The 15,825-nt window shown below is 39.4% G+C and overlaps 1 protein-coding gene across 2 annotated transcripts in view; it reads right to left on the bottom strand.

Annotated features, from left to right (window-relative positions):
• Positions 1–901: 901 nt before the first annotated feature.
• The window catches only part of ham (hamlet), a 204,429-nt gene continuing 189,505 nt past the window's right edge, over positions 902–15,825 (bottom strand). For both annotated transcript variants that reach the window (XM_067767134.1, XM_067767135.1), the window contains exons 7-8: positions 5,092–6,162; positions 902–3,608 (exon numbers count right to left, since the gene is read on the bottom strand). In XM_067767134.1, coding sequence (XP_067623235.1) covers positions 2,307–3,608; positions 5,092–6,162 — 2,373 coding nt within the window. In that variant the 3' untranslated portion in view covers positions 902–2,306. The remainder of the gene's footprint in view (positions 3,609–5,091; positions 6,163–15,825) is intronic.

The following is a 15,825-nucleotide window of genomic DNA, read 5'->3' as shown; positions in this document are numbered from 1 at the left end:
AGGTAATAAGTTCAAGGCAGCATTTACAGATATCGCTCGCCTCATCAGCTGTCGTAACTGCAATCTTTGCGCCATTTAGTTGAAGTGTTTAGATTATCTGGGTCCCGGGCCGTAGTGATATCCCGGGTAACTGTCAAGCGGATCTCTTAGTCCGCATCGGTACACCTGAACCGGAGGAAGATGGTTGTGGGGATTTCGGGATTCCGCTGGTCACCTGTGGTTTTCTCCTCTATAGCTGGGCCTCGAATCAGCGCACCACTTCTTGCAGGGTAGCAAAATCATTCCGGGCCGAAAGTGGATGGCAGGAGGTCTGCCGAAATAATGGGCGAAAGAACTTCGGTCGAGACTCACTTGGATCTCTCGAGGATTTATCCAAGGTTGTGATCGGTATCATTCGGAACTTTATTGTTGCTACCCAGCAATTCTCTAAGTAGCTATATCTGCGTCACTGTTATTTTATTGTATGTGGTATCACAACGGACCGTCATGTTATCCAAGTGAGCTTCCCTTATCAGGGCAGCTACCACCTAAAGTAAACTAACCTAGTTGAACTGTAACGAATTAATGCAATTGGAGCTACTGACTCTATTGCGCTACAGTATTACAAAGTAGTATATTAGCGCAAGTGCCGCCACCCTCGGCATTAAGGCCATACCTTAATTCTACAGCCTTACAGTGGTGTATATAACTTACGAACTTTAAACCTTTGCGTTTTTTTTTTATCCAAGGTCAATGATCTTACATTTTGTATTTGTTTTTATTTGATTGTATTATTAATTTATTAAACGATTTATTTACTCTTACAAATTACAAAAATCAAATTTTATTTATTTACTTAATTATATAATTAGATACATATATATGTAATACCTTTTTTATATAACTTTTTGTTTATGTGCGTGTGTTGTTTCAAACAATTTAACATATTTTAATAATACAAAATTATTTACAAATGATTTACTTATTGTGCTACTTATAGTATATATTTCTTAAATTTTGTTTATATGGCGCTTAGAATTAGAAAAAAATAACCTAATGGCATTTTTAAGCATTACAGAGTGCAAAACAGGTGATTTTTTACAAATAAAAAATTTGTTTATGGTAATTACACTCTCTATCGCTCTTACTACTTAAATTTGTATATTAATTATATGTATAATCTATAATAAGTTCAACAAAATTAATTAATAAAACAACTGTTTTGTTATCTTAGCATAAACCAAATATCATCATATCGACTGCTGGGTTGTATATCAGCCTATCTCGGCTGCTGTTTTGAGAACGCTCTATTTCAGTAAACTTTAAGTTAGTGGTCACCATAATTGAAACATTAGCTGCTAAGAGTAAAGTCTTAGTAGTGGCAGTGATTTAGTAGTTGATTAACGAGCAACGAAGCAAGACGTATGCACGCCCTACCTCAGAATATTTGCAAAAACTGCCGATCTCAGCATAAATTCAATACATTTCGACCTGATATGGAGCGTTTTTGAAAAAAAAAGGAAATACTTAGATGGTGTGTTACTCAAACAAATTTTGGCAGCCGAGGTAGGGTGATATTCCTCTCAAGCGTCGAAATTGAATATCAGCGTATGCCCATCATATCCTTTGTACATTAAACAAGTATCATTTAAATTTTTTTGACTCTATATTTATTCTTGAGTTATATCTAGACAGTTCGCCTATCCTAATGGAATTTATGCTACCTAGATAAATCTGTTCTGGAACATCGCTCGAATGTTTGTCGTTTATGTGTCCGCTTCCAGTAGATTCATGATGCTATCGGTTTGCATTTGCATAGCGACTCTAATGTATCCAGAGGCTGGTTACTTGAATCGAAGGTCACTGCATATTCTTTGCGACAAACTCTGAAGTGTAACTGTTCCAGACTGAATCGTTGCCAAAGTAAGACCATCAATTGTTTTGTTAGTGAAAAAAGTTCTTTTAACCATTTTCAAATTCTTTTTGTAGCGCCCTCTTTGACCATTTTAAGATCACGCAAAGGTGAATTCATACCAGGTGGTGGCAAAGCGAATTCAACCAATTCGCCGTGCAGAAGAATTACAAGTCAAAAGCAAATTTTAATTGTCTTTGATTAACTGACATATTAAAATACAAGGCGCTGTATGTAAAATAATCAAGAGGAAGCAATCAGCTGTTGGGATAACAACACCTGGTACTGAATTCGCCTTGGATCACGTATTGTTTTTCTTTTCCATTCTCTCTCTGCTCTTGAACACAGCATTGCTTTCTTTCAACTCACGCGTTATTGAAACATTTCTTAGTATCAACCTACACTTCTTCATCACTTACGAGCTCACCTCGATTGTTTCATTGCCATTTGTCACAGCCGACGACGTTGGTTCCTTTTTCACCGTTACACGTCCTTCTCCATTGCCGCCTAAACCACCAATGCCTAAAGCATCTACAGATGATGAACGTGAAACCGATAACTCTGCATCCATATCACTTCCCGCATAATCAGTATCATTTTCAGCACCACCAATACTCGTTGGTGTATACATCTCTTCATTGTAGGTTACTTGACCCATAAACGAACGTATCTCATCGAAATAAGAATCCTCGCGATCAGCCTCATTTGATGACGGCGAATCACCAATACCAACACCCAAACCACTCGTATCTGCTTCGTGTTTCTTCAAATGTCTATCGAGATTCGTTTGTTGACCAAAACAACGATCACATAAATGACAACGGAACGGACGCTCTTTATTGTGTATGTTGCGTACATGCCGCTGCAAATTCGATGATATACTGAAAGCGCGATCACAATATTTACATGTATAAGGCTGTTCACCAGTATGTGTACGTAAATGACGCGTCAAATTAGCAGAACGCGGAAATACTTTGCCACAAAATTTGCATGTGTAACGATCTTTAATTTTACCACTAGCCGTTGCTAACATACTGCCCGTAAGGCCAGCAGCACGTAACGCTTCACGGAACACAGGTTCGGGCGGAAACGGCATGCCAGCGCGATGTAGCGCATTCTCATAGGCTGGCCGTCCGCCCATTGGTCCTAAAAAAGGAAAAGGCCGTGGAAATGCTGCACCCAATGCGCGCGTACGATAGATCTCTTCGAGTAGTAACGGATGTGGATGCATTGGTTGTGGACATGGTATGCCAGCAGTTGGCGCGGAAGTGTTGCCTGTACAACTTTGAGTATCCGTTGCATTTAAATTAACTTGTTCATTGTTGGGTGGTGATGGTGAAGGTGTCGGTCCAGGCGAGGCGGTAATTGAAGGTGTACGACTACCCTGATATGAGTGACATGATGAGGAGTTGAGTGATGCGCGTTGCCGTTTGGCTGGTGTTATGCCGTCGCTGTTTGTTTGGTGATGATTGCGTGTTGAGTTATTTTCTTGACGTAACAGTTCTGCATCGCATTTAGGCTCGCTTTGCGCTGATTGATTAAGGCGTTCGCTATGCGCCGATTGTGTGTCAGCATTTGAGCTACAGCTGTCGGTTCGTGTACGCTTGCGAGTGATGCTCAGATCGAGTGGCAGTTCGGCAACGCCATTTATGGGTTTACTACTCTCTTCGTCAGACGGTTCGGCTGGCGGTGGAGTGCTCATGATGTCAATTGATTTCTGTGCATAAAAATAAAAGATAAATGAGAATTAGTTGATATTAATTCACAGTCGGTTTATTCTTATAGTGGAATTTAACCCTAAAGTTCTGCTGATGTTCTCGAGGACCGAGGCCACCCAAAATACGATTAATTAGTTGCTTTACAATTTTATTTTCATAAATCATAATGAAAGTTGCTTTTGATGGATGTGACAAAATATCAGGTCAGTTTCGGATTCAAAAAAATTTCGAATACATTTCACCATAAGACAAACTAATTTTGTTCTGTGTGTTGGATCAGTTCAATTTCTTTTAGAGATTGATACATAACTAAATAAATAAATGTAAGGCGCGATAACCTCCGTAGAGATCTTAGGCCGAGCTTCTCTTCCAATTTGCGACGTTCTCCTTTTTTAATTTATCCTACAAAATGACGACGGTACCTACTTGTTTTATGCCGACTCCGAACGGCATCTGCAAGGCAGATGAGTTTTCACTGAGAAGCTTTTCATGGAAATAGAATCGGAGCGCTTGCCAAACACTGCCGAAGGGCGACCCCGCTTAGAAAATTTTCTTCTAATTGAAAAAACTTGTTTCTAAAATACCATCACACCACGGCGGCCGCATAACCTATACATAACTAATAAAGTAATTTCACTATTTTTAGAAGTTGGTATGCGAACAAAGTTATTGGTTTTCAAATCTCGAACATTTATTTATTTATTGTATTCAAAAATATTTAATTGTATGCGTAATCTGCGTTCTTTAATAGGTTTTAAGGGGGAAAATTATTGTCCTATTAGCAAAATTTTGAAAAACGCCCTGTAACAGATTTTCTTTGAAGTACGCCCTTTTTTGAAGTCTACCTTAAATTTGGTTTCAAAAACCTCTACCTCCGTATAAACTCAATACATTTCTTGTGACAGGGCATTAATAAAAAATTCTGATAGGGTGTTCTTCAACCGAATTCCAAGATATGGCGTTTTTGAAATAAAATCTAGATGGGTCATTCTTTGATCGAATTTGAGATAGGGCGTTTTTTCAAGGCGAAGTGAGTTCGAAAATGTTTCTCGATTTGGGAACTGCTTTTCTGTGTTCGAAAACCAAAACATGGATGTGTTACTTTATTCGTGTTTTCAAAAGCACCAACATCAAATTCTGAATGGGGTTTTTTAATCGAATTTGAGGTAGGGCGTTTTCGAACAAATATCTTAGGTTGGTCGTTCTTCAATTAAATTATGAGCTAGGCTGTTTTTTAAAAAAGAGCATAGGTATGGATTTTATCAAACAAGTACTGAGATAGTACGTTTTCGAAGTGGCTGCCGAGATATCGAGTTATATCACTTATCGAGTTGAGTTAAACATGTTTCTCGATCTCGGAACTGCTTTTAAAATCGAATATAAAAAAATTTTACTGAGTCCGAACATGCATGTATATTATTTCCGTGTCTTCAAAAGCATCAACAACAACATTTAATGGCTAAGCCTCCTAACTCTACTCACCTTATCATCTTCCTGCTTGCAGTTGCTGATATCAAATGCTGACGGCATCTCTTCTTTCATTTCCACATCCTCATTAGAGGAAACCTTTAACTCCACCGAAGAACTGGTGGTCTCTTCTTCACTATGATTGCGTGGCGAGAAGCTTAAACATTTGTTAAACTTCGGTGAATTGGTTTGATCACGCTCCGCATTATTACTGTTGTTGTTGTTATTGTTGCTCATCTGTTTCGGACTGCGCTCACTGGGTGGTGTGACGTCACCAGAAAGTATATTTTCATTACCAAAACCAAAATTTAGTTGCTGACGTATTGACTTCGACGGTGATGGTAAACTGTTGCCTGCATTATGATGGTTTGAAGGCTGCATTCCGGACATGCGCATATCCATATTCGTCTTTGGAAACAAGAATGGAAAGTTTGAAGGTTGCGACGGACTTGGTGGAAATATACCCTGCAAGCCGTAAGCAGCAGCTGGGAAATTCGGAAAGAATGGCTGATGTGGAAATAGCAAAAAAGGATGTACAGATGTAGGCATACCAGCGGCTGGTAAACCACCGCCGCCTTCACCACCATTAGCGCTCCCCGCAGCTGCAGCCACAGCAGCATTCATTGATTGTAGTGCAGCTACACGTGATTGCATGGCTTGTTGTTGCTGATGTGTTGTAGGTAGATGTGGCGGTAAATTGACCGCTGATGCAGCAGCAGCGGCAGCAGATGCGGCGGCCGTTACAACGGAATGTTGCGCTGGCAACGGAACGTTGGTGGAATCACAAAAACGTTTATGCTTCGATAGCGATGTTACCGTACTAAAACTTTGACCGCACTTATTGCATTTAATTTGCATACGACAATCGGCGTGCATGCGCTTATGACGGCATAAATTCGAAAATTGCGTATACGCCTTAAAGCACACCTCACACTGGAATGGCTTAACGGATGAGTGTATGTGCGTGTGCTGTTTAAGGCCGGACGATGTCGCAAAGGTTTTACCGCACTCCGGACACGCGTGACTTCTAGCACCGATGTGGTTGGCACGAATATGCCGCTGTAAATTCGATGGATCACAAAATACCTGTGTGCCAAAAAATCGAAAAAAAAACGAGAAAACAAAAATGAAATGAATGAAAATTTAAATTGAGACGGGAGTACACAAGATGGTAGTACTGCATACGTACATACATATATATTGATTGTATAAGAAATATAATACATAATAGAATACATACAACAATGCATACACAAACATACATACCAATACAGAAATAGATAGAGCACGCTTTGTGGTACAAACCAACAAAAAATTAAGAGATTAAAAATATTTTATAAAATGAGCAAACGCTTAGCGTCATATCAAAAATCCAAAAAAGCATATGGCGACCTTAAATGTACCGTAACAGAGAACGGTCGCTGCGGTAATGGGATGCGAAACGATGTGAAGCATTTGGCGCGGCTGTGAGACGGCAAGCTGTGCTGGCGGTACGAGTTCAATTGAGTCAAAATGAGGCAAGTGAAGTGAAGGTAATAAAACGAAATAGTTGTAAGGAAGTTAAGAAACTTGTGGAGCTGTCTATTATGTAACAAAAAGGGAGTTCTTACTCCTATTTTCTCAGTTTATTTTTTCAATGGGAGATATATGGGCCTTTTATCAAAAACAGAGTGAATGCTGATGAGCACTTATGCGGAAAAGTCAAGATTTTTTCCGATAGGATTAACATCGCAGTGAGTTAAGAGGCTTAACATAAACCCGCTATAATGTATGTATGTCATATATTATTTTATATTCCAGCTGCCAAGATAAAGGACATCTCACTTAGATACTTTTTGGTTTCCATTTGTATATTTTCACCAGATAGTCGAATACGTCTTAACAGAGATATTTACGCCTCGTCTTCGTGCTCGATACAGCTAACACCCATGACGGAGTCTGAACTCCCATTGGGTAGAGCTTTTTAAACACTCCAATTACCATCGATAGATGAACTTTAGGAAAGAAACCCTACTCCAAGCGTTCCGTGTCTACAACTGGCCAAAGAGAACTCGTTATCCGGCATCTAGGCTAACCTGTTGGTTAATATTATTGTTAATATTGTAACGAATTTACTGGAATTCCTCTTATTTGCAACCTTCTGCTAACGTTCGAAACACTAAACTGTTGAATAAATAACTCCAATATTCGATAATGCAAAATGGTCTTTATTAGACTACTTTCAAAATAACACTTCTATTGTTCGCCAGATAGCGTCTTAAATCAAACTGATTGTTGTGCCTCTACTGTTGCTGCTTTTATACTGTTTGGTTTCCTCATTGCATATTTCTAGGCTTTTCTACTCTAGAATTTACTAGGTAGTTATCAGCTATAACTACGTTTATAGCTTCTCATATGCGCGTGTTTATGTGAGTATACTTGCACAAATTATTGTCTTCTTTTGTGAGCATCTCAGATAAGATATATGCATGTGTTTCTGCGTCTCTTCTCCGCAGCTCGTATGGGCATATGGGTAGACATAATGATTGATTTGTTGATGTGCATACAAGTCACTGCTTAGTATCGGCTTAGAGATGATAGTATCCCTTAGTGTTGCTAATATTCGTCACAATATTATTGTTCCTTTGACGAAAGCTGTAATTGAGTCTGCGATTCTTATTAATGATAAGTGTGTTTGCGAATGCTTTCTTATTTATTTATGTGATCTTTCAGTCGCTGTGAAAAAACTAGAGGTACATAAGTGTGAATATTTACCAACTTTAGTCCAGCAGCACAGCGCAATTGGCCACAATGTCTCAACTGGCGGCAACGTTCAGCTTCCAAGTACCTGGACGGGCCAAGGGCTCGGTGGGACTGCTGCCAGGGATATTCTTAAGTAAGTTCGATGCCACAATGAGCGAGGTGAAGAAATTCACGACAGCCCTCCAAATAAAATTGCAAAGCTTAGCGTTTCGAAATTTCCCAACAGCTAATTAAACGGTTATCATTAATTTCGCCGCAGCCTTAATAATGGCGAACCCTACCTGGAAAACGCTGGAGTTATGGGGCAGCCAAATTTCTGTCTGACACCGGGATTTTGGCGAAATACTCCCTTGTTAGCAGGCTCTCCAGACTCCTCACTTGAGGGCATACGTGCAGCTAGTCTCGCTACGGCGCGGAAGCCGGCGCACATTGGTATATTCTTTCATGGATGAAGTCGAAGCCGGTCAGAATGCTGAATTATCCGTGATTCGGTCTGTCGGAAGTATCTAGCGTTGATCACCGCTTTAGAACTCTATGGAAAAGAATTGTCTAACCAACTATCATACAACAAATGCGCCACCCTTGATTATAGCCTCTTCAGAGATGCGAAGTCCTCCTCTCCCTGTCCTTCACAGCCACTTTCCATTAATATGATTTTGGAAACCTGCCTACAACAAACAGGTACCCATGCAAAACGTACCACAGTGCGTCTATACATTTTCCCCTGAAAAGGATTGTCAGCTTATTACCCCCACGACCCAAAGCAGGGAAGAGAGAACACCCGCCTCTCTCTAAACCAACGGCCCCTGGAAAGAAAGAAAGCTACATAACCTAACGTGTTTGCTCTCGTGCGTTCCCTCAACCAGTTCGACAGCCGAAGGAAAAGGCACTTCTGTGGACAGGCCCTTAGATAAAATAGACGTGTTGAGAAGCCAAAAACCTCATACAAGAAATAGTGCTCTTTTTGTAACATCAAGCAAGGTTTTCGGTGTTTTTAATTAGTTCGATGTCAAATGATTCGTAACCAGTTTTTAGTACACACCGGAACCTGATAAAGGCGGTGACTTTGATCAATACCCAAGCGTTTCCTATTTTTATCCATAACACTTCCTTTAACTTTCAGAGAATATTTTTCCGATGATAACAACAATAAGAATAGGGTACAAGAAAGGTACTGAAAAACTCTGCAGATAACTAAACTTTTCAAAGTCTTTTAAAATTACTACAATAATAATTACAATGATTGCAACAGCAGCTAGATTTGTCCGCAATGTTTTTGGGTTCGTTGTTGTTCTTGTTGTAGCGATAAGGACACTCCCCGAAGGCCTTGTGTTATCGAGTTGATGGTCCTTTTCCGGATGCAGACCCGGTACGTGCCGGTACTAAGCCCGACCATCTCGGTAACGATTTGTTATGATCACATGCCACCTTCTAGGCCATCCCGCCTTCCCACCACTAGATCCATGAGGAGTTCGGGGTCACCAGAGCTTCGGCTGTTAATGAAACAGGATTGGCCATTGGTAGATGAGGTTGACAATTGGGTTTGGAGAAGCTATATATTGCGCTAGCAACCTCAAAAGGTTGCGCTACACAACCCTTGAATCTGGTATTTTAGTAGCCTCTTACGACAGGCATACCTACCGCGGGTATATTCTAACCACCTAACTCGCTGGGGGTTTTTTGGGTTCGTAATAGATTACTATTAGGATCCACCAAACTTCTCAGGACTTCAAACTTTCAAAGCGCTGTGCTGGCACTACTGGGTATATAAAATAACCAACTTCAAAAGAAGCAATCAGACGAATCTATGGAAATCGAGGTTAGGCGGCACGATAGCATGTACAAAGGGTAAGACGTTTTCAGGCTACTCTAGGCGGAAGTGGGACGCAAACGATGCGAAATTGGGTAACGCATAGCCGAAATTGTTATGCACCACAACAAAGCAGGCCTAAACGGACGTTCAATTAGTTTTTTTGCGTTACTCATTATTTTTTCTTTTTTTTTTCTGGTTTCCCAGTTATGAGCCGAATCGGTGGCAACTACACGGCCATAAACAGCCACAAAACGCTACCGTTTTAAATAACACCAACAACAACAATAATTGCAGAACAAATTAGATGGCCAACCAGCTGTTGGTGACGGTAAGTAAAAGTGTGTATGTGTGCGTGCGGCGATGGCAGCGCAAATTAATAATGGAAATGGTAAAATTAATCAATCATAGCAACAGATCTGAATTAAAGAAAAAAATTAAAACAATAAAAAGAACAACACATACTTGAGCGTACAATTGAACCAAAGCAGCCAGCAACTAACAGGAAAACAAAAGCATCAAAAAAAAAAAATAAAAATACGACGCCAAAATATTCGCCTAAACGGATCTGCCGCATATGCAAATGCTAACAAGTCAAGGCGGAACCGCCATTCACAGATAAAATAAATTTATTATTGTGGCGCGGAACAGCCATACATAAAAGGAATAAAAAGAATTAAACAGAAAAAAATACAACAATTTATTAAATAAACATTTATCTATGTATTACGAAAAAATTTGAGCAAAACCAGAGCAGAACTTGTATGACCAGGCGAGAGTGTCAAGTTGAGAGCTTACGTATGTGTCGAGTCGAGCAATCCGGAAAGGCATCTGGTGCAGTGTAGCGGGGTATAAGACGTGTGGTGCGCTGTAAAACTCCTCCACCCACAACAATTACTACTTTCAATTGTTCAAATTGTCGCTTGGTTCGTGCTGATCGTAAGCAAGAAAAAGGCACAGGAAAAAAAATTGCAAGCGAGTGGCTAAATAATGTTTTTTTTTGTGTGTATACTAGGGTTGCCAGATATATATTTCGGGTTCACGGGACAAACCTCAAATTTGAGCCAAATTCCCCGGATTTTTTTAAATTTCCCGGAACATTTGAAAAATAAGAAACACCTATATTTTTGTATGGGTTGCCCATTCGGCGAATCAATTTTTAGATAGAATTAAACTTTTTAAACTCATATATTTATAACAAATATTTTTATGAAACAGGCTAACAATTAATTCGTTTACTGTGTTTAATGCGAACTCAATATTCTATGGATTCTTTTTTGAAACGTTATTTTAAACCACAACACTTCCCCTTGCAAAATGAATATTTAAGTGTGCGAAATGTCAAATATTGACAATATTCAGAACCACAGTAGGGTTGAATTTTTCTTCTTTACAGAGTTGCATGCAATATGCTAATGAGTTGAATCCAATCGAAGCCGCAAATATGGCTATGTTTTGTAGCAGATTATAATTTATTAATTTTGATATTGTCAAAATGCAGGTCCATAGCCTTTCCCGGCGGGACATTTTAAAATGTGTGAAAAATACGGGATGTCCCGGCCAATACGGGACATTTGGCAACGCTAGTGGATACTCTACCATGCGCAGGCGCAAAAACCGTCGCTGAAGACGACGACGACGGCAGTCAAATGACAAAAAAAATATACGGCCGGGCTTGAATGACAGCAGCGACTGTGGAGCGAAAAGTGCAGTAAATATTATAGAAAAATTTACGCGATTTTGTTATGGGTTCTGCTTATGCAAAGCTCCTCGATCACCGATGACTATTGCACAGTGTTCAAGAAAATCAGAAGTGGAAAAAGAACAGTTAGATTATGAAACTTACGTCGCGCGCTTTGTAGGAAAGAAGACGGGGATTATCAAAATTCGGGAATTATGAATGGGTCATAAATAATATAAAAGCTGAGGACGTCAACTACTAGAAACTGTGACTAAGAAAAGATCACCCAATACAGCGACACATTTCACTACGGATAACTATGTAGTAAAGTCGGCTACGAAATAGTAAAAGACTTCGTTTATTTGGGAACCAGCATCAACATTAGCAACAACATCAGCACTGAAATCCAGCGAAGAATCAATCTTGCCAATAAATGCTACTTTGGACTAGGTAGGCAATTGAAAAGTAAAGTCCTCTCTCGGCGAACGAAAATCATACTCTACAAGTCACTTATCGTACCCGTCCTGCTATATGGGGCAGAAGCATGGACCATGACAACAGCAGATGAAGCGGCTTTGGGAGTGTTCGAGAGAAAAGTTCTTCGAAAGATTTATGGACCTCTACGCGTTGGCGATGGCGAGTACCGAAGAAGATTTAATGATGAGCTGTACGAGCTATACGCAGACATCAACATAGTCCAGCGAATTAAAACGCAGCGGCTGCGCTGGCTAGGCCATGTTATGCGAATGAAAGATGATGCTCCGGCCAAGAAAGTGTTTCTATCGGAACCCGCCTATGGAAGCAGAGGTAGAGGGCGGCCCCCACTCCGTTGGAAGGACCAGGTGGAAAACGATTTAAACAATTGGCGCCGGTTGGCGGAGCGAAGGAGCGACTGGCGCGCCTTGTTGGACGGCCATAACCGTTTAGACGGTTAAGCGCCAATTAAGTAAGTAAGTAAGTAAAGTCGGCTACGAAGGAGCGCTATGCAAGGAATTGTGGTCGGTTGAAAAACGGTTATATTGGTGCAGACCTGTAAAGAAAAAGTACCAGTACAAGTATCAGTACCTCAGTACATCGAAAAATTAGTACAAGTATAAGTATCGAGTTACTTGTACTTGAATTGTTGAAGTACAAGTAAAGTACTTGTAAGTACTTTCGAAGTATTTTGATAAGTATTGAACGGTTTTGAAGCGGATCCAGCAGCAGCCTTACGATCACCTAACTTTGACAAAATGGCTGAAGAAGAGTTTTACGGTATTTTAATGATACATCAACAGATTTATATATGCTTCAGGTTTATCCTCTTATGAAGGACCTATCACTCAAAATGAATACGTCCTCAGCATTCTCCGACCCAGTAGAGCGTTTATTTTCCTTAGCAGGCATAGTTTATAGTCCTAGAAAGCAATCAATGACGGGCTTTTCGTTTGAATAGCTAGTACTAATGAAGGCAAATAAAAAACTACTTTAATATTGTTAGATGTTGTACAATTTATACTTATTTAATATGTTGTTTTACTTCTTGTTGCTTTCTAATATGAATTTCATTCATATTTTGATTTTCCATTTATGAATCCAACTGACATATTTTATCAGAAAAAGTACTTTCGTGTACTTGCAAATATTTTGTAAGTATATCTACTTGTACTTTCGGATTCGAAGTACAAGTACTGTTGTACTTATACTTTGTACTTAGATTTGAAGTACTTGAGTAATTGTACTTATCTGATACTAGTACAAGTATGTACTCAGTACTTTACAGGTCTGTATTGGTGTTATGTTCAGCACATAGGTCTTCTGTGAAAGTTTGTTCCATTTAATGCCTGAATGTCCGTAATACTCAGGCATTGTGCATTCAACTGTACTTTACACTCGTCGAAGTGTAGAACTGTTGAATATGTATGTGTTAGATGCTTTTAGGTAACGGAGACACCTGGTGTTCAATCGCGGGATGATGAATATGAGGTGGCTGTTTTGCAACACGATCTCAGCCGGCGGGTCATAGGAGTTAGGATTTGTAAGTCCGACCTTAGACTTAACAGCTCGTTTCATGAGGAGCTCGGTACACGTCGTTGGTACTTTCTCTAATCCGCTCTTGTTTAGACTCCTTTGGGGAAGAATTTTTAATTTGAAGTTGCTTTGTAACCGAACGCCATGATCCAAAGGGTCGAAAATGATATAGGTAGACATTCAACCTTGATGGTCAGGCACCAAGGTAATGGTGCTCAAGACAAATAGATGGCAGATTTTTATATCCCTACTGAGAACCAAGCCATCTTCGCATTTGAAAGTTGCTACGAAGTTCGACATGCGCTTGTATTCAGTTTGCCCTAGTATTCAGTTTGAAAAAGAACATAAGACGTGCTGAAACTATTTAGTTTATGAATCGAACTATTGAAATATGCTGCTAGCCAACTTCAAGAACATGTTAGAGCTTTTGAAAGATGTTGTTTTTTTTTGTAAGAATGTGATCTATGAAGACCTATGTGCTGAACGTAACACAAACTCACCATTCTGCTTAGGCTAATCTCCACTAGAAGGCATTGAGTAATCTGGATCAGGAGTGGTGGGCCTAGGCTAAGCAAGTGTTTGTCTAAGACCACATTTTGAAAGGCATTGCTTTAGACCGGTTGTGGCGCCAAACTCTAAGCTAAATTACTAAGTAACGCTTACTTACATTTAACGGTTGTTATGAAATTAAAAGAAGACGGTCCGGTCCAAATGGTATTTTTGTCGGAAACTGCTTGGGAAAGTAGAGGAACAAAGAGGCTCCCTATCCTTTGGAAGCATAAAATGAAAAGCGATTTGAGTTCCCATGTTGTTCTCAACTATCGCAAGGTAGCGCAACATAGAATAGCTACTGATGAGCTTTGATAGGTGGCAAAAACCGCTAAGACGATCATGCGTCAATTTAGATAGTAAGGTTTTATTGCTGACATGACAGAGCCAAAGGTTGAATATTCTGGCGAACTATAACTGTGTTAGCTGTTTTAAAGATGGTAGGAGCAAACAACTCATACAGGATGTACTCGAATATCCGAAGTGTTTTTCAAGGTTGATTATGCCGCCAAAACAATAACATAACCTTGCTATCTTGAGATCATCTCAACTTTTTTTATACCTTTCACGAACATAAAATGGTATATTAACTTTGGTCCGCTGTTTGTAACGTTGAGAAATATAGAAGATAGACTCACCATTAAGTATACCGAATTGATCAGGGCGACGAACTGAGTTGATATAGCCATGTCCGTCCGTCCGTCTGTCCGTCCGTCTGTCTGCTTGAACGCAAGCTAGTCCCTCAAATTTTGAGATATCTCAATGAAATTTGGCACAAGGATGTATTTTTGTATTATATTAGACATTTGTCGGATCCGGTAGGATCGGACCACTATAACATATATCTCCCATACAACCGATCGTTCAGATAAGACGATTTTGGCCATTCCTGCCGCAATTTAGAAAGTATAAACGTGAAACTCGGTGATATATATTCTAATATATCATAGCAGATATCCTCAAAAAATCACTTTGATCGGAGCTTTATATAGTTACATCCCATACAACCGATCGTTCAGATAGAAAGATTTTTGGCCATTTCTCCCTTAATTTCCAATATAAAAACGTTAAACTTGGTGATATTTATTCTAATATATCATAGAAGATTTCCTGAAAAAATCATTTCGATCGGAGCTATAGATAATATATATCCCATACAACCGATCGTTCAGATAAGTGGTTGTTTTTCCATTTTTATACTCAGTTGAGCAGAGCTCACAGAGTATATTAAGTTTGATTGGATAACGGTTGGTTGTACATATATAAAGGAATCGAGATAGATATAGACTTCCATATATCAAAATAATCAGGATCGAAAAAAAATTTGATTGAGCCATGTCCGTCCGTCCGTCCGTCCGTCCGTCCGTCCGTCCGTCCGTCCGTCCGTTAACACGATAACTTGAGTAAATTTTGAGGTATCTTGATGAAATTTGGTATGTAGATTCCTGAGCACTCATCTCAGATCGCTATTTAAAATGAACGATATCGGACTATAACCACGCCCACTTTTTCGATATCGAAAATTTCGAAAAACCGAAAAAGTGCGATAATTCATTACAAAAGACAGATAAAGCGACGAAACTTGGTAGATGGGTTGACGTTATGACGTAGAATAGAAAATTAGTAAGATTTTGGACAATGGGCGTGGCACCGCCCACTTTTACAAGAAGGTAATTTAAAAGTTTTGCAAGCTGTAATTTGGCAGTCGTTGAAGATGTCATGATGAAATTTGGCAGGAACGTTACTACTATTACTATATATGTGCTAAATAAAAATTAGCAAAATTGGATGAAGAACACGCCCACTTTTTAAAAAAAAAAATTTTTTAATTCAAATTTTAACAAAAAATTTAATATCTTTACTGTATATAAGTAAATTAAGTCAAAATTCAACTCCAGTAATGATATGATGCAACAAAATACAAAAATAAAAGAAAATTTCAAAATGGGCGTGGCTC

This window comes from Eurosta solidaginis, chromosome 2, assembly GCF_040869045.1.
Source record: "Eurosta solidaginis isolate ZX-2024a chromosome 2, ASM4086904v1, whole genome shotgun sequence".
Classification (NCBI taxonomy): Eukaryota; Metazoa; Arthropoda; class Insecta; order Diptera; family Tephritidae; genus Eurosta; species Eurosta solidaginis.
The sequence above is the reverse complement of the archived record's forward strand: the minus strand, read 5'-3'. Positions and strand labels throughout refer to the sequence as shown.